General features: G+C 41.3%; 1 protein-coding gene across 1 annotated transcript; it reads left to right on the top strand.

Annotated features, from left to right (window-relative positions):
* Nucleotides 1–1140: 1140 nt before the first annotated feature.
* Nucleotides 1141–24536, top strand: MTNR1B (melatonin receptor 1B). The gene is made up of 2 exons (XM_058851751.1): nt 1141–1357; nt 23611–24536. The coding sequence occupies exons 1-2, from the start codon at nt 1141–1143 to the stop codon at nt 24477–24479; spliced, it is 1086 nt and encodes a 361-aa protein (XP_058707734.1). The 3' UTR covers nt 24480–24536.
* The last annotated feature ends 1740 nt before the right edge of the window (nt 24537–26276 follow it).

Here is a 26276-nt window from a genome sequence, read left to right as displayed (position 1 = left end):
GATCTAATTCTTGAAAAACTGAGGGGCATACCTGCCTCTGAAAGCAGGACAACGATACAGTGTGACCTGGATGGCCTGAAAGCAATGTGAAGTAGGGCACAAAACCCTCCCGAGTTACGTGTGCTGAGAGCGGCCCTAATTGCGGGTCCCCGCTGCGTGAGCCCGGTGTCACACTGTGCCACGCCGCCAGCCAGGCAGGCGACACGGGGGCTGTGCCCTCCTCTGCCGCACGCGTCACGCTTGTTTATTTAATGCAAACGAGCATATGGTAGCTGCCACTTTGCGGGCCCAAAGGAAACTCTATGCTTCAAGAGTGATTGCAGAGTGAAGCCCGTCGGTGCCCTTCCGTCTGCCCCGCAGCTCCAAAGGAAAATCCCGCTAAAAGCTCCCAGCTTCCGAAGCCTCCGTGGCGCTCGCAGTTATCGTCCCACGGGCGCTGCCCTTAGTCTCGACCTGCCCGCTCTGTTCAAACGCGAGGCACAAGGCCACGGCGAAGGCAGTGTACAACCCCTTCAGATCTGCTGCCAGCCCTTCGGGAGGAATGTGCCAGGAACAGCCGTCTGGGCGCACCGTGTGCCTGGCGGCGACAGGCGGGGGGAGCGCTGGCCTTGCGCTGCCGGGAACACGGCGGTCCGAGCCGCGGGGCAGGGAAAAAACAACCAAAACAACTCCTCACAACCAAAACACAAACAACCCCCAAACTAGCGCTCTCCCGGCTGCGGATGTTCCCTGGGGCAGGAGCAGCGCTTTGGGACAGGGGCTTCTCCGCCGCCCTCGCCTGTCCCCGCGGCTCTCCGACCACGCAAGCTGTCACCGGGGATGGCCGAGCGCGACCGCCTCCGCTACCCGCGGCTGCTGCCCCCGCCCAGGCAGCCCCGGCAGCCCCCGCCGCTCCCGCTCCGCGCCGCCGCTCCCGCCGGCCGCCCCCTCCCTCCTCCTTCGGCAGGCGGGGCCGTGTCCGCCCCCGGGCTTCCCCCACCGCCCGGGAAAGGGGAGGGGGCTCTGGCCCCGCCCCATCCCGCCCCTCCCGGTGGAGCGGCGCCCGGCGCGCCCCTTAAAGCCGTTCCCGCCCGCCCGCGCGGTCAGTCCGCGGGGCCGCCGCCGGTCACCGCGGGGAGGCGCCGGGACGGGGTGGCCGCGATGCTGGAGAACGGCTCCCTGAGGAACTGCTGTGACCCGGGCGGGCGCGGCCGCCTCGGCTTGGCGGAGCGGGAGGCGGCGGCGGCGGGCGCCCCGCGGCCCGCCTGGGTGGTGCCGGTGCTGTCCAGCGTGCTGATCTTCACCACGGTGGTGGACATCCTGGGCAACCTCCTGGTCATCCTCTCCGTCTTCAGGAACCGCAAGCTTCGGAACTCAGGTAAGGGCTTGACCCCCGCACCCTGCCCCGGCGGTGGCAGGGAGTAAGTAGCGAGCGCCCGGAGTCCCGCCGCTATCCTGGTGCTCGCTTCCAGCTGTCCTGGGAAGTCCAGCCCGCTTGTCGAGTCCGTTCCGGCTGCCCGCTGAAGGCGGGGGATCAGAGCCCCCATCCATTGGTTCTTGCCCTGTAGTGTGTGCAGGGACCCCCAGGCGCTCAGGCACTGTTCTCAGCGCACCGCCCTGCGCTCCCCTCGGGCTCCGTCCTGCGCTCCATCTGGGAATGCAGGTCGTTCAGTGGTTCCTAATGAGGCATTATGTGGTCTCTATGGAGCTCCCGAGGAGGGAAATCGGTGCCATCCGCTTAAAATACCGGCAACAGAAAGCGTGCCCAAAGCGGTCGGAGGAATGAAGGAGGAGCTTTTAAAACTTGCTCAAGAATCCTAAAGATACGGTGCTGTGCGTGCGTGGGGAAGCGGCTCAGCCCGCTCTCTGGAGCTTCCATCGGAGTTTACGGTAGTCTTTCGTGAAATCGCCTTCTTGTCTCCTCATCGTATATCCTTCAACCAGAACGTAACAAATAAAGTGGGGTCTTTGAATTTGTCTTTGAATCGTGTCTATAGTTTCTCCTTGTGTGTGCTAGAACGTTGCTCTGGAGCTTTTACTTGCTAAACTTACTGGCTTTATCTCCACATCTCTGCCTGGCTCTTTACACGTGTTTCAAACTACTGAACTCTGCAGTTACGCACCAACTTCTGTGATTTGCCTCCTGGCCAACTTCCCTGATTCGCTCACGTCCCGCTGCGTGCGGATCCCACATCCCCTCCGGCTCCCCCCGTCCATGGAGCCGATTGTTCCCTGATGCGCAGAGCTGGGCACACCTGCATTCAGCTGGATGCTGGGTGTCGGGGCACTATAAAGTGCTACCCGCGAAACTGTGGTGTATCTACTACAGTTCTTACAGTGCTTAGCTCTTCCCGGAACTCCTCATTCCTTCGAGGCTCGGGTTCCCTCGTTTTGCCATGCGCACGCAGGTCGGGGTAACCAAACTTTGCTGGGAGCTGGCACAAGCCCAAAGCACTGCGTTCCCCGCACTCGGAGCCACTAGGGCTCTGCCATCGGTCCCTTGTGTTAGCGGGTGCTCCCTTGCCACGGGGAAGGAGGGAGAGCTGCTGGCTTGTTTCTCCTGGGGATAGAGGGGGTATTGGTTTGGGTTCTTTTAACCAGTGTCGCTTCCCGAGCGCTGTCGTGTCTCACGTGCGGTGACTAGAGCTCCTGCTAACGGGCAGTAGGCGCTCGTTCGCCCTTGCTTTAAGTTAAATCGTACTTAGGGTAAAAAGCAGTTTATGGAGGGGCAAATCGTCGCTCCCCAATCGCGGCATGTCTAACTGCAGGCGGGGGACCCGCCAAGTCCCGTTTGCATGGGGCTGAGCGCTCACACCCCACCGAGCAGCACCGAACCCGAGAACTTCTGGAAGGGTGCTTTGGCTGAGCAAGGGAGCCATGGGGCGGCAGCTGCTGGTCCGTGCGCTTGTGCTTGGGCTGTCCGTCCCAGGGGACCAAGCCGAGAGGAGCAGAGCCGTGCCGAGGCCGGGCGTGCCGGCACGTACCGGAGCCGGAGCCCCGCGTACCCCGGGCGGCACCGCGGCCTCCGGGCGCTGCCCCGGGCGAGCGGGGCCGGGCCGGGCCGGGCCGGGCTGGGCTGGGCCGGGCTGGGCTGGGTGCAGCGCCGCGGCGAAGCGGGGAGTCCCACGGGGCCCACCGTGACTCACCGGAGCTCTCCCGGCTCTCTCGGCGCCGGGGGAAGGCGAGTTCCCGAGGGATTCGCGCCTGGGCTCCGGGGGGAGGAAGCGCCCAGGGAAGGGGCTCTCGCTGGAGAGGGCCGCCGGCCCGAGGCATCAAATCCCGTCCAGGGGGAGGAAGAGAGGGGTCTTCTGAAACGTTTCCTTTGCCCAAACAACAGCAAAGGAGAGGGTTTGGACTGGAAGAGAGTGATGCCTGGAAGAGTAAGTTTCAAGATACTGATTAAAGTGCTCTGTGGCACCCTGTGGGATTGTAAGGGGGGAAAAAAACCAAACCACAAACTAAAACAAAACCAAAACAAACCAAACGTACTCGTCTTATCTAGTTCAAATACCTACTAATTGATTTTCTTCTAGGATAATCCTTAATCTGATGTCGCTGACCCTGTGCCCAAAGATCTCTTTATCATTGATAAGTACTGTGAAGAACAGCAGCGAGTTCCTTCTGCATAATCTTCATAAGGTTAAATACCTTTCAAATTGCTAGTTCTTAGTTTTCCATCAGGGAGACAGGACTCTTGGAGGTGAAACTGAAAGGGCATAGTTTGGTAAATGTCCACAGAAATCTTTTCAGGTAAAATTTCTTAGGGAGGATGTAGAGTGGAAGAAGCTGGAAACTGATATGGGTGGAATGATAGAGGGGATGGGAAAGTGGTGGAGAGCTAAGGCAGTACTTGGGAGCCCTTAGCCTCCGACAAGAAAAGAAGATGGAAAAGCAGGTGGACTTGCAGGTTTCCTTTCAGAGCAAACGAGAAATGACACATTTGTACTTACAATGGAAGCGGATGCAGTAGAAAGTGAAATGGGGGAAAATGGCATGAAAGGAGTTAGACCTTGTCAGAGAAGAAAAACATGAAGGTAGGAAATGGTTATGACATCTAGATGATGGAAGGAAAGAGGAGGAGATACAGCATCATGAGCACTCGGTTCCCTTTGAAGAAGGTAATGAGAGATTTTTCTTGGAGAGTTTGGAACTTCAAATAAGTCACAAGTGCATAAGGAGTAAATTAACTAGCTCTGCCTATTTCTGTGGCACAAGAAGTAACCATACCTTCAAAAAGCAATACAAGACTTTAGCAGTTTTTCCAGGATTTATCAACACTTTTCTGTTCTAGACTTCAGAAAGAGATCTGATAGCTGAAAACAATGTAATTATGGATCACTCTCCTTGAAATTAAAGCATGACCAAAAGTAGATCTATTCTAATGCTGTTTTATAATGGGAGGTGCAAGAATGGAGTGAAATAAAATTACCTGTTAGCCTTTGTGCTTGTATCTATCATGTTCAGCAGGAGAGAAATAAAGAATGGGTAGAAGTGGTGTTTCTGGACATTGCTCATTCACTCCTTAAATGTGGGAATTTTGCCAGCCTTACGACAGAATGATTGTTTCAGATCATACAGAAGCCTCTTTCCCACATTTAAATTTGCTTTTGGGGAAAATCTGTGAAGACTCTTCCAAGTAAGGCATAGCATAATTGGTATGAATCAACATGCTTGTCTTACATAACTGCACCCAGTCTTTCTGTGAGAGGCTGAGCAACTTCTGATCTTTTAAAGTGATTTAATTTACAGAAATTAATGCTTTTATCAGTTCTAATTTGGGAGGAGAGTAATTTCATCCAACACACTACAAAATTAAATAAAACTTTGTATGTGGAAATAATAAAATTTAATCAGTCTGTCTTTCTATTTGAAATGTCAAATGTGTTCTGAATTTTCAAAAACAATTATTGATTTTGTGTGTCTTCAGTTAAACATGCACAGTTGAAGGCAGTTTTTACACTGCTGAACTTTTGAAGTGTTAAAGTTTACATAAGCTCAACAACCCTTGCTGGATGATCAAGTATCCTGAAGGTGCATCAAGTAAATCAAAGCCACTAGATGCTTTTAAGAACTTTAAAGATACTTTTGTATAGCCATAGCTATAAACATAACATTATGGGCTGGGGTAAGAACCTGGTAGGAAGCACTCTAGAAGGTGGGAACCAGCAAGGCATCTCCCAGAGGACAGAGATAAAGCAAACCATTTATACTTCCTTGGCCCTAAAGCCAGCATAAAATCAGTGAGAAGTGAGAATTAGGCACATTAACTCAATATCATTTCAAATAGTAATGAGGACTTGGGACCCTTTGACTTTTGGCAGAATATTAATATTAACCTTGGTGCATTGCCAAAGAATGCATTAGTGGAAAGTGGTATTTTTAGTGCATTTTGTCAGCCCTCCTCACCCTCTCTACTATTTTCCTTTCTATATATATCAGCTAACACAGCACAATGAGACTCCGATTTCCATTTGAATAGCAAGGTGCTGTTGGAACACAAATTAAATAAAAATCCATGTTTCTTTTACCTGTAAGAACCTCAGTGTATTTGCATGTTTAGTTCTGTCTAATCTATATGTGGCTTTAGAGATGGACAGTACTTCTCATATGTACATCTGTACAAAATGGACAATCCTGCTTGTAGAATTATAATATTGGTACTTAACTGTCTACTAAATAGACATGTTCAGTAATATAAACAAGTCTTGTAGTCTTTTTCCATGCTCTTTCTCTTTCCATAGCCTTCACTCCACATCTCTGTGATATAGGTGAAGGTAAGTGATCCCCATTGTTAAATGCTGTTTTCAGTTATTCTTCATCTCTTTGTGACCACACTAATTCTCTTTCATTCCTTTATTTCTCCCCTGTTATTGTTCTTGTCCACTGGGATACAGGATTTGTTTCCTGTGATGGAATCCATCTCTTACAAATCTACAATGGAGAGACCTGTTTCTGAAACCACTAGGAAAAACTGTCCTTTAATACCAGCAGTGATGCTGACAGGAACGTAATTTGATGAGCAGATCATGAGATCCCACTCTGATGGTTTCAGCTTTTGTACTCCTGAGTTCTTGAACCCTGGATTTACAGAATTCTTAGCTCCAGGACTGGAGTGTTTGGCCTTAATATTCTCTCTCGCATTCAGCTTGAAGTTGCTCAATGCTAAGAAGTTGATGGGTACATAGCTTCAGTATTCACATAAGTTCATTGAACCCAACACTTTGAATAAAGCTCTTCTATCTCTTACCACTATTACCACTAGTAAAAACTAGTTTTTACTTTAACTTTCTGATTATTAGTTACTTAGAGTGGATATCTTTATTTGTAGAATTACAATTGTCATTTAATTTGAATGGATAATTTTTCCACCTGTTGAGAACTTTTGTGCAACATTAATATGGGGGTAAACACATGTTTACCACTCAACCTTTTTTTTTTTTTCTTAGTAAATGAGTCAAATACTTTTAGTTTCCTCTAAGTAGTTGTGCTCTTCATTCCCCTGGGTTTTCTAGGCCTTTCCAATCACTTATCCAAACTAAATTAATCTGTTTTAAACAGAAAAACTGACGTATTCACAGTAATGCAGATGAAGTACCACCAAGACCCTCAAGAAAATATTAATATTCTACTCTGTTCTGTCCTTTGATGGACAAAATGGACCTGGTATGCCTTGAAGCCACATTTTCCTTTTATGTGGTAGCATCATATAGGTGACTGTTCTTGGTGCAGTCACTTGCTGATGCAGCTCTTCTTTTGTTACACAATTATTCCTTCAGTACCTGACCTCGTATCTCATGTTATTACACTCTATCCACTTTCTGGTCCTTTAGTCCTCTGGCAAAAAAAAAGATCTTGACATTTCCGTGTATCAGTGTAAGCTCTCAACTTCATATTAGCATGAAATTTCATTAGTTCTATTTATGTTTTGTGAACATAATAGTTCTGAAACAGACAAAATTATTTCAATGTAGGTTATCTCCCTTTGGTCCAACAATTTTCTTTTATCATTGTCCAGGCAGTGGGAGCACCAGAATGTAAGTGGTGCCCTGGTGATTCCAAGGCTAGATCTGTTTAGAGCAACCTCCCAGATGCAGAAAGTCCAAGTCCAGCTTTCATTAAATAAAGATGATCAGATTAGTTGGTTCAACCACTTCGTATAAGCTCACATTAGCTTTTATTCCATTTGTCTGTACATGCATCTGTAATTTTCCTATCCCTCCAAGTTTGTCTCTCTAGTCTTGGCTACAATTGAGATTAAGAGCCCAAAGATTTCTCAATTCATTCTTTCTTTTCAACAATTTCCCATGTTTCATTCTTTCTTTTCAACAATATGGGTGCCATGTTAGCACATACACTATGGTAGACAAATTAATCTTCCAGAGGTGGCAACACTGTTTTACTGTTCTTATTACTCCCTGACTAATTGCTGTTCTGACTTACTGCGAGCGCCATTCATGCAAAAAGAAACAGCATTTGTGCAGCACCATAGCAAAGGAGGAGGAAATGGGTAGTAAAGTGTGAGAGCACCACAGCTGCAAGTGAGTCATGGCAACACTGCTCTTTGGGATGCATGTGGGAGCCAAGCTCTGAGAGAAATCGAATCACTCGAGCCTGAGAGAAATCTGCACTTCCCTACTGGCAGTGAGGACTAGAGAACATTTCAGCCCCTTTTTACAGGTCCCACATGTAGCTCTCAATGCTTTCAGAACACAACACTATCTCTGAGATAACAGATGTTAAAAAATTCCTGCCATCAAGTATATTCAATCTTTCTGATATTTTTGCTTTATTGTAGATATGCTAATTCCTCACCTGTCACCCTGTCTTGTCCCCAACACCACCATTATTGTCCTTATTAAAAGACCTAGCAAAATCTTTCTTCAGGAGCCATTTTAACTTGATTTTCAGGGTCCCTCTCCCCCAGTAACTTATCTTTCCTTTCCTCTTTTTTACTGTGCTGAAAGGACATTTTAGTCATTTAAGAAGTCTTTACAAAGTCAAAGAAGTCTGGGGGGTTTGTTAGTTTCCATTTTATCAATTTTTGCTCTCTCTAGTAGTTTCCTTTGGTGGACGTATCTTTTACTTCTAGCCTCATTTCTTTCCCCCAGTATCCTTACTGAGACAACTTCTTCTCCATTTAGATCTGGAATGTTTTCTTATATATTTCCCTCTTTTGGATGCAAATTGCAGAGAATATTTTTGTACCTTTAATATGAAGAAATGCCAACCTTCCTCCACATTCAAGTCCCTAAGCTCCTCAATACAGCTGATTTCACTTTCCTAATTAGCTTCTTTTATTTATCAAAATGTGCAAGCCCACTTCTTAGTTATGTCTGCTTTGTTTATTCTTCTATTTAATTTAACCAAAATAATCTCATGTGCTTTCAATACAACCTTATTTTCTATGGCAGGCTCTTCAGGGATGTCTTTGTTCTTTATGAAAACAAAGGCTGGGGTATATTGGCAAATAGACTCTGAATTGAAGAAATCTGCTGGGTGTATGTCCAGAACTCAGCTGCCATTTCTGTGCTTATTTTCCCCTTTACATAGGAGGACTGCATTATCCTGAAGTTAAGCTGGCGCCATTAGTGTTTTTGTACTGAAAGGGAGGTGTTCTCATCCTATTTCAGGTTTCTGCATTCTTCACTCCACATTGTCTTTACAACACTTCCCCAGTGTAATTTTGGCTTTCACCAGGATATCCTCCATCTCCATCTCCATCTCCATCTCCATCTCCATCTCCATCATATCTCTCTATCTCTATCTCTATCTCTATCTCTATCTCTATCTCTATCTCTATCTCTATCTCTATCTCTATCTCTATCTCTATCTCTATCTCTCTATCTCTATCATCTCTATCATCTCTATCTCTATCTCTATCTCTATCTCTATCTCTATCTCTATCTCTATCTCTATCTCTATCTCTATCTCTATCTCTATCTCTATCTCTATCTCTATCTCTATCTCTATCTCTCTATCTCTATCTCTATCTCTATCTCTATCTCTATCTCTATCTCTATCTCTATCTCTATCTCTATCTCTATCTCTATCTCTATCTCTATCTCTATCTCTATCTCTATCTCTATCTCTATCTCTATCTCTATCTCTATCTCTTTCTCTATCTCTATCTCTATCTCTATCTCTATCTCTATCTCTATCTCTATCTCTATCATCTCTATCTCTATCTCTATCTCTATCTCTATCTCTATCTCTATCTCTATCTCTATCTCTATCTCTATCTCTATCTCTATCTCTATCTCTATCTCTATCTCTCTATCTCTATCTCTATCTCTATCTCTATCTATCTCTATCTCTATCTCTATCTCTATCTCTATCTCTATCTCTATCTCTATCTCTATCTCTATCTCTATCTCTATCTCTATCTCTATCATCTCTATATCATCTCTATCTCTATCTCTATCTCTATCTCTATCTCTATCTCTATCTCTATCTCTATCTCTATCTCTATCCCTCTATCTATCTCTCAATTCCTTTTAAGAAGACAATGGACCTTTTGGTTAGTATTTCTCTGATCACTGGTGCAATTCTATTCTAAAAGAATTGTTTCCATTAAGTTTTATTTTTATGTCTCACTGTATTTTATTGCATAGGTTCCTGGCACCCTTTAACTGTCTCTACTGCTTTTTATATTGCCACTGCAGTTGAACTCCACAATGTTTGAGCTCCTATTTTCCATATTTTTTGCCACCACCTTCCTGAAGCCAAAATTTCCCTTGCCCTGGGTGTTATATGAAGAAACTACATGGTTTCTTCTCAAGCTCTCTTCCCATCTCTTAACTTCAAGTTCTTTTTATTCATTCTGCCAGCTTGGATTGCAAGCTGGTATCCCATATGCTTAGGTGAAGTCTGTCCATAAAGATATGAAACCTCTTCACAGAAAATACCTCCAAATGATCAATACTCCAAATCCTGCTATATAACTTCTAGAACTATTCAGTCATGTGCCCGTGACTCATCTCATACTTCTAATTATGCTTCTATTCTCTCCTTGGAGAGGAAACAGAATAAGTTCATCACCAATTCCATCCTCTTTTCTGTGAGACCTGGTTCAAACAGTAACCAAATGAGAAAATAAGTCTTCAAAGTTACTTATGAAATAATAACTTTAAACTTTGTTAGCCTGTAAATAATTTAAAAAGTAGAAGAGCAAAATGAAAAGCCAATATTACTAATTTTCAAAATAAGAAAATTTCTTTAACAAAGGTGGTAAATTTATAAAAAAGTGAAAAGTGGAAACCCAAGGTTGTTCTAGAAGAGAAAAAATATAAAGAATACAGAATTTTAAAGTATTTCAGAAATACAAAGTTTGTAAGGTAGTTATGAGCCTAGAGGGATTGAAAGAAGTATTTAGGAGTACAGAAACATTATAAAGTATAAAAATAACTTATCAATCTGCATCACAGGGAATCCTGTTTAGGGTAAATTTGTAACTTGGGGCAGGTTATTCTGCAGCCATGGGGTATTTTTTATCCTCCTTTGAAGCACTTGGCAATACATTATTGCCAAGTTATCATTGTTCTAAATTATCATTTATTTTTGTCCTATACAGTAAGTATTCTATTTATTGATAAGCAAATAGGAAGTTTATTGCCAAGATCAGGTCCAAGATACTTATTTTAGAATATATAATTAAGTCCTATTCCACTTAGCAAGTGGAGCTCTTTGTATGCTTATCTTTAGAGGAAATAGAATGATAATAATTTATTTGAGCTGCAGAAGTATGTTTTCTTGAACTTGTAAAGAAGAATCTGAAGGTATATGAATGTTGTGTATTTCATTTGACACAAGTCAAATGTTTCCCATGTTTCAAGGGAAGGAAAACCAAAGGATGCTGTTAGTGCAGTGCTTTTTCTGCAACACTGTTTCCAGGCTCTCCATAAGGCCTAGTCTAACACAGTCACATTGCTTTTGCTTTTGGGGTTTTTTTTTCACCTCAGAGTATGAATAAGGTTCCCTTCTTGAAATAACCAATGCAAACACACTCTCAGATACAGGAAACTAGAAGGAGCTCTTATCAGCTGTATTATGGCAGTTCCTATGTGTCTTAGGAGCACTCCCTTTCCTGCCAGCTCTCTCCTGGACTCTGGACTGACATTCCTTTTGCAAGACTCACTGACTGCATGAGGAATGACCTCTCTGCAGTAAAGCTCTATTCTTGGATGGACCAGCAGAAGCAATTCAAGGATTCATGGTGCTCTTTGGCTCAGTCAGCCAGAGCTAGGAGACCAAACCTCTCCACAGAGATCTAGGACAACTCATTTTGAAAGACTAATTTTTTCATCTATTCTTAGCGGATATATGTTCACCAGGTGACTTGAATCACTGTGTTGAAGATGTTATCAGAGACAACTCTCATTCCATTAAATCGGTGACAACCTGTTCTCTGCCTCTAGGAGTAAATTCTACTCCTACTCCAATTCAGATCTATTATGAGTACCACTACCTTCAAATATGCTTCATATTTTAGCTTCTTAGAAGTTATCCTTTACTAGTGCATATTGGTACCTGGACACAGACTGGCAAGTACATTGCCTTGTTCCCGAGAATACATATGAAAACAGACGTGTTATCCTGAGCTGATAAAACCATTTTTCATTTGCAGAAAGAAATGCTAATGCTATGGCAGTTTTCATCTTCTAGCAGTTGTTCTGCTTTTTAACCTTCCACCTTGATATGGGCTTAAAACTATTTTCTGACAGCAAAATCCTACAGAAACATGTCTAAATCACTGTGGATGCAACACTGTGGTGTGTCCTCCCTAACAACAGTAGCTGCTTTAGAATCTTTTGGTTTACTTTTGATCTCCATACTGGTAAGGACTGAGCTATATCAGAGAGTCAGCATTTTCCTGGCATTTCACCTGCATATGGGACAGCTATATCTTGACATGAAAACTGATAACAACACCCTAAACATGTTCATCAAGTGACTAGAATCTTGATTGTTTGGATTATTTTTTTAATGATTTATCAATTGTAGAGGTATTTGATTGCACTGTTTAATAAGTGCTACTTAAATTATGTCTGCAGAAAAAACACAACCCTTCTGACAGACTTATTACTTTTTTCAGCTGTTTTTTATGGACTTGGATCAGTTTCACTGTTTAAATACCTTATGAAGATAATAATAATTTATATGATAGTTCAATAAATATTGTCATCTTTTTGCTATAGAACAACATCTGCTTACCTGTGGGTTTAGATCGCCATATTTGCACAATGTAGGCAACAATTGTTGTCAGAAGATATCACATGCAGCTACTGGAGCTAACAGTCTAACAGGAAAAATATCCACTTGGGATCTCAGCCCTTGCAAATATAATTATATTAACTAATTGTAAATTTAGCACTAGCAGCAAATTGTAAAATATATCACTGCAAAGAAGACAGGAACCAATAAGAGGCATCCTCATGTCTCTGATTTGCTGCAATACTGCCTGAAATTCTCCGTGTCCTCTCATTCTAAAGCCAGTTTCATTTATCCAAACCATTCAAGTATACACAGCATTTCAATTGAGTGCAAATAGGGAAAAGAACCTTTTGTGAGATGACTGTCACCTATGAATATATGTAATAATAATCAATCTAGGTATTTTTATGTCCTACTTTTTATTCAAGTAAAAATAACCTACTTATTGAATATTATCCACATAGTTTAATGAAAAAAGTGTCTATTCAAGATGCCCATTCTGTGCAGATCCTGTCCATGGTGAAATTAATTGGAGTTGTGATCCTCAGGACTTTTAAAATATGCTCTTAGAAGTAGTCAACTCTAATCTGATTTTCTACTGACAAGTAAAAGGCTGTTATATTAAAAAAATGCTGCATTTCTTCAGGACAAATAAAAACATGCAGTAGCATAGTCACTACCTATCAACTGGGAGTTGTCCATCCCTCCTTTCTGTGAACTCTCTTAAGAACTTAAGGTTCTTAAGAATCTTGGGAATATATTCAAGAGACTAAACCTTCCAACTAGCTTCCTTGAAATCAGTTGTTACTCACTGGAATGCACAGGGTGTGATTTTTGAATTGTTACAGAGGGAAAAAAAATTGATTAATAGGGGACTGTTATCTTTGTATGCCTTTATGTTGTTATGTTAGAGGTCATGACAGAAAGAATGTTTAAAATTCAAACTTCCCTGCCACAAGTCAGATAGTACACCATTATACTCCAGGTGTTTTACTGGCATAGAATATAGTGTCAGAAAGTGAGTGTTGTGGAAATTTAGAGCACTCCTATGAAGGACAAGAAGTCTCCCTGTGATATTTTTTAAGTGGCTGCAAAAGTATTTGTTATTAGATTCACAGGTGGGGTTAGAGCCCATGGACAAAAGATTACTTTCTGAATCAGTTTTCATTTTAAGCAAGTCTTTCTTTTTTTTATTTATCCCTTTGCAGTCATTAGAAGCAAAATGTGTAGCACATTAATCAGGTGTTGAGGCAGGCCTTGTAAAAGAATGATTTAACCATACTGATTTGCCTAGAAAAAATTATCTACTGGTAGGTGGGTTGAAAGAGTTGATAAGATTTTACCTATGATTATGCTGTTGGGTATGAAACCTCAAGTACACAATCCAGAGTCCAATTGCGGCACTGGACATCTGTTGCTTCAAAGTCGAAGAAAAATTAACCAATTTGAGGTCCTGTAATTATGCCTTTGGTTAGATAATCTGAAATACAATCCTCTTTAGTCAATCTTATGAAACACCTGGTAGGCTAGGACTATAAGGACTGTAAAACTTGCTGTACAGTCAGCTTCCTGGTTAAAGATGAAGCAAGAATATCTGCTCTGCTTATGGAAAGCAAACAAAATAGTGAACTAGGTGACCTTCAAATACCGTCAAACATTATCATGTAGTATATACATAGTGATTTCCATTTGAGCCTGACTTAATAAAAATTACATTGATTCGGTCCAGTTTGCAAGTGTATTCATGGAGTGAAAGAAGTGTGACTCAGTCAGTTAGGCAGACAGAAGTCACCCACAGCTCTCTTTCTGGATCACAGGTCACCAGGTCAATCACTGGGGTATCAGCAAGAACTGCCACAAGGGGCTAGTCCAAAGGGCTGCTTGCTGTCAGTTCACAGTGCTCAAAGATCATCAAAGTAGTATGTGGAACAGGATTCTGCAGCCAGGGTAAAGCTGAACCCAGTATGTGAGAATCTAGATAAGGAGGAACAGTCTAACCTTGCCAAAGCCAGTGGGAATTTATTTCTGAAAATGATTTTGCTAGGAGCTGGTGTCCCCTGCGTCTTTCTGTGCAGCCCTTACCACACTCCATGCTCCACATTCCTCCAAAGTTCTGTACCTTTACCAGCCTGTAGATTTACTGGTCTGGAAATACTTCTTGGTCCAGGTTCTCCGTTTGGCTCAGACTATTTTTCTCTAGCCAAAGATTGTTCAAAAAGTCCTGCTGTCACACAGAATCCAAAGGCAGAAGTACAAAAAAAGCCAAAGCCCCGTCTGTTCTAATCTGCACTGTGGCCTCTTCTGACCAAGAAGGTCTGACTCACTGGTAATGACATCGTCTGGTCCCTGCATGCATAGTAATAGGTATGATCTTAAGCACCCTCTGCTATTTAGCAGGTCAAGTAGACCCCTCATCTGTTGCAAAATTGACAGCATCTTGCCTCTGTTCCCTGATTCCTTACGGGAGCAGGTCACCGTGAGAGGTTGTTGAATCTCTATGGCTGTAGACAGTGAAGGACTGACTGGATGTGGCCCTGAACAACCCACTACAGTTTGTCCCTCTTAGAATAGGAGGGTTGGACTAGATGAACTCTAGAGATAATTCCAACTTCCATGATTCTATGGCTAATTGGTTGCATGCCTATCACCCCTCATTTACCTGTTTCAACAATATCATGACTTGCAGGCCCAGCCACAGCAGAGTTGTCTTGTCATTTTTCAAGGCTTCTGCTGGCTCTCAGAAAATACCTTGATTCAGCAAATGATCATTACACACTTTGTCTGTATTGAGTTGGAACACAAAGCAGCTAATACTTCAGATGAGAATACACAATCATCTTCTCTAAAAGCATTTTATTTATTCATCTGTTCACATGCTGTTTACAAACCTATGAGTATCATTATAAGATGAATCATGTCACTGTATTTTGCTTTAAGACCTTGTTTCCAAAAGAAGCAGATGGCAGAGACTGACAACAGCTTCTGAAGACATTCATCTCCCTATGCATGTACAGTAATGAGGCCTTCCAAAAACTCAGAACAGAAAGGGTAAGACTTTTCCTTACTGAAAGGTTATAATGGCCATTTTCATCAAGTGTCATCTATTTTCTTCCTTGGTGAAACAGGAAACAAGAGAAGGAAAGGAGATTATAATGAGGGGACTCCATAGCTTTTTAGAAGCATTGGCAACTTGTCAACATAAGTGTTTCCCAATTAGATGTTCCTGTGTACTCTATTTACTGCAGTGTATCATTATTTTATAAAAAACCAGGATACTCTACCATGTCTGGGAGTTGAACACAGGAACACCCAAAAGTACATAGCAGGAATAATGGGCTTAGATTTGGTTTATTTTTGCGGATGGAACTGGTTGACAAGTTCACGGTTTGCACATATTTGTCTCTGTAGCTGTCACAGGCTGCAAGTCCTTCACCTGCAGCCCTATGGAGCAGTTGGGCAAACCACTGTGGAAATTGCCACTTGCGTGACTTTAGTTCTGTAGGTGGAGATCCCAAAATTTGGGACACTGGTCAAAAAGTTCTGGGCTGTTTAAACTGGTCTGCAAGGCTAAACTACAGGATGCACCTTATCTTGCTAACCAGATCTCTTGGCAAATTGGTTCTGAGTGTGTCTCATAGTTTCCAATAGAACCCAATTTTATTCACTTCATATACCAGACTGATAGCCTGAGTATCTTCAGTAATATCTTAAGCCTTATATTTTAAAATAGAACTTTTTAATGTCTGAGATTTGTTAGTTTTTCTTTTAATTCAATTAATCTGCTAGCACATATTAAAACAAAATAAAACAGAAACCAAACAGCTTAACAAAACAAAACATGGTTTTAGTTTGAATGAAATTATTTTAATTTTTCAATTTCCTGTCTTTTTTTTTTCTAAAAGAAGGTGGAAGTTAAGTTATTCTAAGGACTTGAGCAATTTTTTGTTGCAGTAACAAAGAAAAAAAACCAACATAATTTTCTTTGACACAAACACAGTTTAAAGACAGTAGCAAAGATGAAAGTAATAATGAAGCTGATGGAATGAACTAGCGATTCACACAATATAAATTAAAATTGTCAAAGCATAATAAAGTTTTTTCCAGTTTTTAGAAGTGAAATATCCTTGCTTTGTTTCCTTCCACACTTCGGTCTTTTATAGTTGATCTGGAACAAGTTTTGGGGTAGGGTTTTTGTTTGTTTCTTTAACAAAGCAATATCTTATAAAATGCTACATATTTCACCTTTTTTTTTCCATGACATACTATATAGTGCTGAGACACTGAAAAAGAAAGTTATTAAAAATTATAGGTTGCCCAGCTCTTTATAGGATCTAACTAGATTGCACCTGTTGTATTTTATAGCTTTTCATATTAGTCCCTTTGTCAGCAGCAAATGAGTTTTCATACTTGCAGTTGTACAAGTAGGTTTCCTATTCTTTCTTGGTTGAAGCAATCAACAGCTGTGATTACTTCAAGAGAAAAAAAATTAAACTGATATGTACTGGCAGATACAAAAAACATGACTTCTTTCATGAACCAGTGAAAAAACAGTCTGTTTTTGTTGTTATTTAGTGTTTGTGCCCAGCAACTGGAGGTTCTGAGGCTGGGCTGCCACTGGTGGCCATAGTGCTAGGCCCTCAGAGTGAATGTGTTGGCTTCGCTCCCTGGGTGACATCTAAACTGAAAAACAGATTTTAAACTAAAGAGGGTAGATTTAGATTAGATATTAGTAAGAGATTCTTTACTGTGAAGGTGGTGAGACACTGGCACAGGTTGCCCAGAGAAAGTAACACTGGAAGCGTCCAAGGCCAGGCTGGGTGGAGCACTGAGCAGTCTGATCCAGTGGAAGGTGTCCCTGCCCGTGGTAGAGGGGGTGGAACAAAATGATGCTTAAGGTCCCTTCCAACTCAAACTATTCTACGATTCTGCAAGTCTGTGGTTCTCTCAGCAACAACATGGGCCTTTTTCATCCTAGACTATCCTCAAGGCAAGAGCCTGACTTCACTGTTAGACATGGATATAAAGGATCTTCTCCTCTGAGCTGGCTGCAAAATGCAGCTCAGTTTCAGATGGCTGGACACACAGAATGAGGCATAGCTAGACTCATATGCTGTCTTTAACAATAGATGGAAGCTGGCACTGAGGAGAAAAAGAAAACAGAGCAACCCTGTATGATGCTTCTGTATTATTACCACTTGTGACTCCTTCTATCTCAGAGGATTTCATAAACCTAGTATGGCATGTCTGTTAAGGAATCTTCAAATGTACTTCAAATAAGTACTTTTACAAGTACTTTTCCAGTCTTCCCTAGAACACAAGTAATATTTTTACATCTGCAAAATCTGTTACATATTTACTACCTAGTGCAGCAACCACTACCTTTTGTTTGCTTTTAATACAACTAGCCTTTTTTAATATCTCTAACTCTTCTAGTGGCTCCATCCCTCAGCATTAGTATGCCACTATGATGTCATTTGGGAGAAGAAAGCTGGACCAGTGCTGCCACTTTTCTCAGAGTATGCCTAACAGAGATGGTATTATGTAACAGGAAAAAGTAAAAGAAAGGTTCATGAACCTGGAGAATTCCTCCAAATCAGTGTCTTGGAGAGTTCCTGCACCTGTCTATCTCAGTTTGTCAGCTGTTAAATCATGAGAAGGATTTTTTACATTTTTTTAAATAAGCATACTGATAAAGAGCACTCTACAATACAAGTGATAACCTGTGTATTCTGATTCTAGGCTGAAATTCTTGAACATAACCTAGAAAGAGACAAGCACGCTAACCCCAGAAGAGCAGCAGGGCTGGTGAGTAGGGCACTCTCTGCGGACTACGGGAGACATAAACTTAAGTCTTTTTCAAAGAAGGGTTCTTCTATCATGGAAGTGTCCTAACCACTAGGCAACAGTGACATTTCTAGTAGTAGAGCCTGTCTTGCCTCTTCTGGTTCCCCTTTTCTCTCTGAAAATACCTAGTACTGGATAAGCTCCTGCAATCTCAGAAAGTATCAGAAGCCCAGAAAACTATTTATCACCCTGCAAATGTAGTATCTGATTAAAGATCAGTGTTTTGCTCTGGAAGAACCAGCCCCTGGTGTTTTCCTCTTGCCCTGCTAGGTGATGCAATGTGTTGTGGCTTCCACATGAGGTGGCAACAGAGCATCTCCACCGTCCCCACCAGCACCAGAGGAAGCTACAGGCGAGCAAAACTGTACTCCCGGGGGCTACAATCCTCAGGCCTTTATACTAAGCTTTTAACAGCACAGCACTTTTGCACCTGTAGCCTATTGAGCATGCAGAAAAAGTGAAGGTTTTATTTTGGGTTACATTCATGTCTAGTTGCCAAGCATGCCAAAATCATGATCACTAAAACAACAGTGCAACTTCGATACCTCTTTTCAGTAAATCTGTGTCCACAACTGAGAGATCTGCCTAATAAGCCTAAAATTCACCTCCTGCAAATGTAGCTTCCAGCACTACTCATAGTTGCAGATGTAGGGCCAAGAACTGTTCCAGTCCAGGAGTCTGCAAGTCACTTAGCCACAATCTCAGATTCCTTTTTACATGCTAAGCTTTTGTTCTTGTGCATCCAGCATTCTTCTTCAGGCCAGTCCTGTTTTATATCTTTATCAGTGATCTGGACAAGGGGATTGAGTGCCTCCTCAGTCAGTTTGCAGACAACACCAAGTTGGATGGGAGTGTTGATCTGCTGGAGGGCTGGAAGGCTCTGCAAAGGGATCTGGACAGTCTGGATTGATGGACTGAAGCCAAGTGCATGAGTTTCAACAAGACCAAATGCTGGGTCCTGCACTTGGGGTCACCACAAACCCAAGCAGCCCCAGAGGTTGGTGGCAGGGGCTGGGAAGCTTCTCAGTGGAAAAGGACCTGGTGGTACTGGTCCACAGTGACTGATCATGATTCAGCCTGTGCCCAGGTGGCCAAGAAGGCCAATGGGATTCTGGCCTGCATCAGCAATGGTGTGGCCAGGAGGAGCAGGGCAGTAACTCTTCCCCTGTACTCAAGCGCTGGTGAATCCTGTGTTCAGTTCTGGGCCCCCTCTACAAGAAAGACACTGAGATGCTGGAGCGTGTCCAGAGAAGGGTAATAGAGTTGGGGAAGGAGGCAGCTGAATTAGTTGGAGGTGTTTAACCTGGAGAAAAGTAGGCTCAGAGGACGCCTTCTTGCTCTCTAAAACTACCTGGAAGGTGGTTGTAGCCAGGAAGGGGTTGGTCTCTCCTCCCAGGTAACAAGAGTTAAATGAGTAAAATAGACTCAAATTGCACTTAAGGCAGGTTTATATTAAATATTAGGAAACATTTTTTCAGTGAAAGGGTTGCCTGGAACAGGCTGCCCAGGGAAGGGGTGGAATCACTATCCCTGGAGTTATTTAAAAGGGGTGTAGATGTGGTACTGAGGAATGTGGGTTAGTGGTGGACTTGGTGGTGCTGGGTTAACAGTCGGACTTAATGGGCTTGAAGTTCCTTTACAATCTGAATGATTTTATGGTTCTACTTCCAGTGGTGGGTTTTATATTGTACATATAAGAGGATAATTATAGTGACCAATAATTCTAAACAGTTCCATAGAACACACATTTCCTAAAAAATAAATAACCTGGATGTTCCATAAACTGAAGACCAGCTTTGTTTCATTGTTTATGCTATATTTTTGGCTAAGTCTCTAAAATATGCTGTTCTAGTGGAAATCTATTGTCTGTCCCTTTCCCTTATATCAAAGTATGCAGTAAACCTCACTAATATCTGAAAACATGAAACATAACTACAAAAGAGCATATCACTGCCTTTAAACTGTCATATTCAAAGAAAAAAAACACCCATCTGGTATTTTTTTTGAGCATTGTGTTACACCTTCTGTTAGAAACACACTGTTGAACATTATACCAAATTAACATGTCTCAGTAAATCAAAGCTTACCCTAGGTCTTGGCTTATTCTGTCACAAGGAATTCAAATGTCAGTGTGTGAAAGATTTAATTCTCTGCTACACCTGCTGCTGATGCCATATCCTGAAGAGGGTGATGTCTGTATGCAGTGTATAAAAACTTGTTAAACAATTGCGCAACAACCAAAACACTACTTAAACAAAAACCCCAAACAACACCATGATATATAATTAATCATTTTCACTAGCTTAAAACCAAAGAGAGAAGAAAAACCTTTAGAAAAATAGTTGCTCATTGCAATTGCTTCTGGTTTTAGTAGAGACATTAAAAGTCAGCTGTTTTTTCAGAAGGCAGATGCTTAGCCCTTAAAAGTTTGGGCCTTACAAAAAATTTTGTTCCATGAGTAAATTGCTACAACATCAAGTCATATCAAGATTACAAGAGGGTGTGACAGTTCTCCTTCTCCTCTTAGTTGTAGTAAGAAAACCAATAAGCAGGAATGATTCATGAAATACCAATCTAGCTCTGTTGCACCCAAAGTCAATATCAGAACTTATTTTCTTTTTTATGCATACAACTATCAGTGTTTAAAACAGTATAGATGTGCATCTTTTTGAATACCTGGCAAAATATTTGGCTTCTAGTAGCTACTACTTGTAATTCAGGGGTCTTTCCATTCCAGTGTAAAAATGAATATACCTCTGAAATCTGAAGTCCAAAACAAAGTTCATCAAGTAAATTCCAGAAGCAATGATAATAATTCCAGCTAGATGAAAATTCTGTGCTTTCTATTTTATGTTAGAAACAGCACAAAGATACCTTTTTAGTTACGTTATGAATGTAATCCAGGCCACTCTAAAAGCCCTGGGTTAGGTGTATCAAGGAACATTTACTTTCTCCAAGCACGTAAAAGATGTCTGAGATCTTTGATTTCTCAAAATGTTGATTATTTATGTTTTATGAATTAGGAAAGTTTCTCTCTACTTCTGTAGATTATTCATTGCAGTAATAAACATTAAACTTAATTCTGCAGTCATCCACAAAGACAGAAAAAGGCCACTGGACCTTACGTTGCAGTGTACAGTGGAACATTCAGCCATCTAAAAAGCCATAGAAGTGACAAATTACCTGAGGCCTTTATAGATATTGGACCATTTTTCTTCTGGGTTGTAAACTAGTAAATTAAGTTTTTGACAAGTTCCTTGCTCATTCTATTTATTCATTGCACCTGGAATTTTCAGGAAGTCCTAAACTGCACTCAAAACTTTGAAAATATCTTGCTGAATGTACTTTACAGTTAATTTCAAAATGTGATTGAAAGAGCTGAATGCCCACTCTATTTCAACTGAACAATTACATTTTAGGTAGAAGCTGATGCTGGGAGGCTTTAGAGTTTAGATTAATTTTAGTGCACACACTAGACTAAATTCTCTCTTTCTCTAAAAGGCATTCTAAAACAGAAAAAACAGTCTCCCTCCCTCCCTCCCTCCCTCCCTCCCTCCCTCCCTCCCTCCCTCCCTCCCTCCCTCCCTCCCTCCCTCCCTCCCTCCCTCCCTCCCTCCCTCCCTCCCTCCCTCCCTCCCTCCCTCCCTCCCTCCCTCCCTCCTATCCATCAGACACAGTGATGAAAAAACATGAGAAATTCTCATTGCCATGACATAAATACATTCTGATAAATATGCCCTTGTTTTTAGTTAATTTTATTTTTTGTCCTGTTTACCACATGGCTGCAAGAGGCCTTCACCGTCATCTCATCCTTCTTGTAAAAAGGGATCAGCTTTATCTAGGCCATTACTGACTAATACTTGTTTTATATTTTCTAACAATCTTCAGTGACAGTCTCAAATCAAGGTGTTCCCACACTTCCTTCTTCTTGCCATTTTTTTTTTCTCTGTGTCTATTTTGAAACTTCCTTGTTGTGACTGCAGCTTGCTTGAATTCACAACAATCATAGGAACGGGTTATATCCTTCCTGTTTTGCTTATTTGAAGTTATCATGGTCCACTCAATCATCTCCCTAATTTGTTCAATCATTTCCTCACAAATCATAAAGCTGCAGCTTTGGAAAGACTCGTGTAGTTTTTTAAAATATATAAAACAGGCTACTAAATATATAACAAGAAACTATCTAAAGTAAGCTGTGCATCGCTCTTGAGATGGGCTATGTTTCTGAGGGTACAGATGGATAATCCTGCTTTCCATTAAGTTTTCTTGCTGTTGTGCAAATTCTGATGAGCATGGTGGTTCTCTAAAGCATATGGGAGAAATATAGCTCCCCATTCCTTCATTCAGGAAGCTACAGATGTAAGCTGGTGGAGCAAACAGAGTAGATGTGAAATTCTGTCATTTTTGATGAGCATAGTTCTACATGGTTGTTGCTTTTGCGACTTCCATTTAATACCATTCTTAATATGACATGGAGAATTGTTTTTTTAGTTGAGGACTATTAAGCTCAGAATTCGTTGAGTGGAGCATCTAACTGCTCTTTTTAAAAAATTACTATGTTCCATGCACAATTTTGAAAATTGCTTGATTTTTTTCCATATCAGTTCATGCTCTGAAGGACATGCAGGAAAGAAAAAAGAGTATGCAAGCCATATACAAAACCATACAAACCATATACATTTTATATTACCTAAATGCCAAGAATTCAAAGTTAGTACCTCTGTCTTCTAGAGTGAAATTCCTGAAGATCATTTTTCAGGAATATAGTTTATTATCTCATTATTTTATAAAGATACCCTTAGATACAATGTCAGAAATTTCAAGCTGAAGAAGAGGACACTGGTTAAAGAGAGTCTATAGGGCTCAACCATATTGCCTATATTCCCTTAATATCATCAGCAGAAAATATGAATACTTTCTCTGGCATGCATGGAACTTTTCTTTGTATAACTAAATACGCCTTTCTGCAGAGGGTGGTGTAGACAATTCACTCTTCCTTAGACAATCCAGTGAGAAAACAAATGCAGTATGGATTGGCCATTCATGCAGAAAATATCTACAGAGTATTGGGTAGCAATTTAGAGTATACATAAAATAACACATCCTTGCAATAGCTATATATCTAGTCTTTGTATATCCTTCTCCTTTATGCTTGTCAAGTGTGTTAGCATTCCAGTGATAGGTTAGAATGGCATAATGGCTTACCTACCTGGCACAATTTAGCCTTTTTTTCTTTTTCATTTTATCAACCCAGCTGTGGAGTTAGCTACACTTAAACAACTCAACGTGTGCTTATGTAACAGCTCACTGATGACTATGCTTATTAGAGATATAAAGAGCAAGGAGGATATAATCCAGTCACCAACAGATTTGAAGCATTGTGTTGCTGCAGATATTTCCATGGTATTCCAAGTTACATTGTAAAATCATTTCTCTATTGGTCCAATATACCAGCTGCTTGCTGACATCACCAATAATTTAGCATTGGAGACATCCAAAGTAATGTAACATATTTCTTCTTCTTCACAGCTATGATTGCTTTCAGACTTATGCCTCTGTGTTTTTCTTCCCTTCCAGGTAACGCATTTGTGGTGAGCCTAGCTTTGGCTGATCTGGTGGTGGCCTTGTATCCATACCCACTGGTGCTCTTAGCTATTTTCCACAATGGATGGACACTGGGTGAAACCCACTGTAAAGCAAGTGGCTTTGTGATGGGACTAAGTGTAATAGGCTCTATTTTCAACATCACTGCAATTGCAATAAACAGATATTGCTACATATGTCATAGTTTTGCCTATGACAAAGTATACAGCTGTTGGAATACAATGTTGTATGTCTCCTTAGTCTGGATATTAACAGTAATTGCAACTGTGCCAAATTTTTTTGTTGGCTCTTTGAAGTATGATCCACGCATCTATTCATGTACCTTTGTCCAGACTGCAAGCTCCTACTACACAATAGCTGTTGTGGTCATTCACTTCATCGTTCCTATCACCATTGTCAGCTTCTGCTACCTTCGAATTTGGGTTTTAGTGCTTCAAGTTCGAAGACGAGTCAAGTCAGAAACAAAGCCAAGGTTGAAGCCAAGTGACTTCAGAAACTTTCTTACCATGTTTGTTGTTTTTGTGATTTTTGCCTTTTGCTGGGCACCTCTAAACTTCATTGGACTGGCTGTAGCCATTGATCCTACGGAAATGGCACCAAAAGTTCCTGAATGGCTATTCATTATAAGCTACTTAATGGCCTACTTCAACAGCTGCCTTAATGCAATAATATATGGTCTTCTTAACCAGAATTTTCGGAATGAATACAAACGAATTTTAATGTCACTGTGGATGCCAAGGCTTTTCTTCCAGGACACATCCAAAGGAGGAACTGATGGCCAGAAGAGCAAGCCTTCTCCTGCTTTAAACAACAATAACCAAATGAAAACTGAAACCTTGTAAATGTGTAATAGTCAATGCAAGAGTTTGTCATGGAGAAAACCAAGATCATAGTTGTAATGTTCTGGTCATTTCTGCTTAATTTTGGGGAGTTTCCACTTGGATCACACTTTATGACTGGAATACTGTCTTCATAGTAAAGCAAATTGCTCTGGATTTGTGATTTATACAAGATATTAATTGAAAATGTGTTTCAGAATTAAAGCAGCAGGTGGGTGCAAGCTGTTTTAGTTCTGAGAGCTGAATCCTGCTTCCAGACATATGAATGAAGTATTTTTTTACTTCAGCAGGAGTTTTGCATTCTTTATACAAGATCAGGATTCATTTCTTAGAAGATGTAGTGAGTCTATGTGTACAGCAGCTCATCAAGGCTCCAGAGTGGTATTTTCCTCCCTTCTGTATCTGAACAGACGGTGAGACAGACACTCTATTTTCCACACATAAGCCAAACACTGCGTTTCTGTGCATGTACTCGTGGCAGTAATGGTGTCTTTCAATCCAGTTTGTAAACTGGAGAGAAGAATATTTGTGTAAAAGCAAATATTAACATTAGAGTCTTTCCTTACAGGTTTTTCATACTTACATACATTGAGAATGGGAATAAAGTGTGTCTATACTGTTCATCATCTGTGGGTAAATTTATGGTAGATAATGTAATTGGTTGATTTCTCATAGATTTACCTTACATAATATTCTTCCTTTAGAAAAGATATAATTTTCATTGAAGTTCATTTATTTACCAAAATATCTATATAAAATGTCATTTGATGCACTTTAGCATACCTTACACATTTGTGACAGACTGGAAATTATAGGATATGACCTGTGATCTATGGAGTGGCAACTGAACACTAGACAGGGTATCCTAGATCATCTCAAATGATGCTAGACCAAAAGGAAAAGCCCTTTTGACTATAATGGTAGCTGATATACTTGACTCACATGTCTACATCAAATATCGAACAAAACCCACTGCTCATGTCTAACCTAAGACAATCTTCAAGGCTCCCTGTAGTGGAGATATGTTTCCTTCCATCTGTGATGATTAACACACACCCAAGGATAAGATGAATTGCTTTGTGGAGGTGCTGGTCTCCTTTCACTGACTTTAAAAGCAGCTTTGATTACTAGTTCAAGCACCTAATTTTGGATAGCTAGAGAGGGATTTATCTTGCTTAATTTGGGATGAACCCAGTGTAGATGTTTGCACACAATCCATTTTCTAAATACTCTCAGTAGTCCTTACAGTTCTAGGAAATTATTCATTTTCTTTTGAAACAGATATCTTTATTGATCAGGAGAGCTGATCAGCTGAACTGAGTAATTGTACCTTCACTGACTGTAAAAAAGATCAGGTAGCTCACATACACACATTTCAGGCAAAGACAGGTCATCTTAATCCCATAAATAGTTTACCTACATTTCATATTTGCAGTTGATAAAATAAAAAGATTATTTTCCACTTTACTTTTAAACTCAGCTCAAATTCCAACTGGATTTCTGCTTTTCCAGGTAACGCATTTTAACAGTGACTGTGCAGATCAGATTACAATTTGGGTTATCCTCCAGGGCATTATAGTAATTTATACAATGTGGTGGTACAATCTCTAAATCAGACTAGGAATCTGTGTGCAAGCACACAGTTAATGAGTTTATTTTATCATTAGGCTTGAAATGCACATTACTCTAAGCATTTCTTAGCAGTGCTGTTCAGGGTAGAGGAGCTAGGTCTCTGGTAAATCCATGTCAGGTATTGAAATGGGACAATGAAGAATTCAGGCTGGTATTGCATTCCAATTT

Source organism: Poecile atricapillus, chromosome 1, assembly GCF_030490865.1.
Source record: "Poecile atricapillus isolate bPoeAtr1 chromosome 1, bPoeAtr1.hap1, whole genome shotgun sequence".
NCBI classification, from domain to species: domain Eukaryota; kingdom Metazoa; phylum Chordata; class Aves; order Passeriformes; family Paridae; genus Poecile; species Poecile atricapillus.
Note: the sequence above shows the minus strand (reverse complement) of the source record. Positions and strands in the feature narration are given on the sequence as shown.

What these genes read in the sequence shown, in the direction of transcription:
- MTNR1B (XM_058851751.1), top strand. Translation starts at nt 1,141, where the DNA reads ATGCTGGAGAACGGCTCCCTGAGGAACTGCTGTGACCCGGGCGGGCGC. An exon ending in CCGCAAGCTTCGGAACTCAG is followed by an intron (nt 1,358 to 23,610) that starts GTAAGGGCTTGA and finishes CTTCCCTTCCAG; the next exon opens with GTAACGCATTTGTGGTGAGC.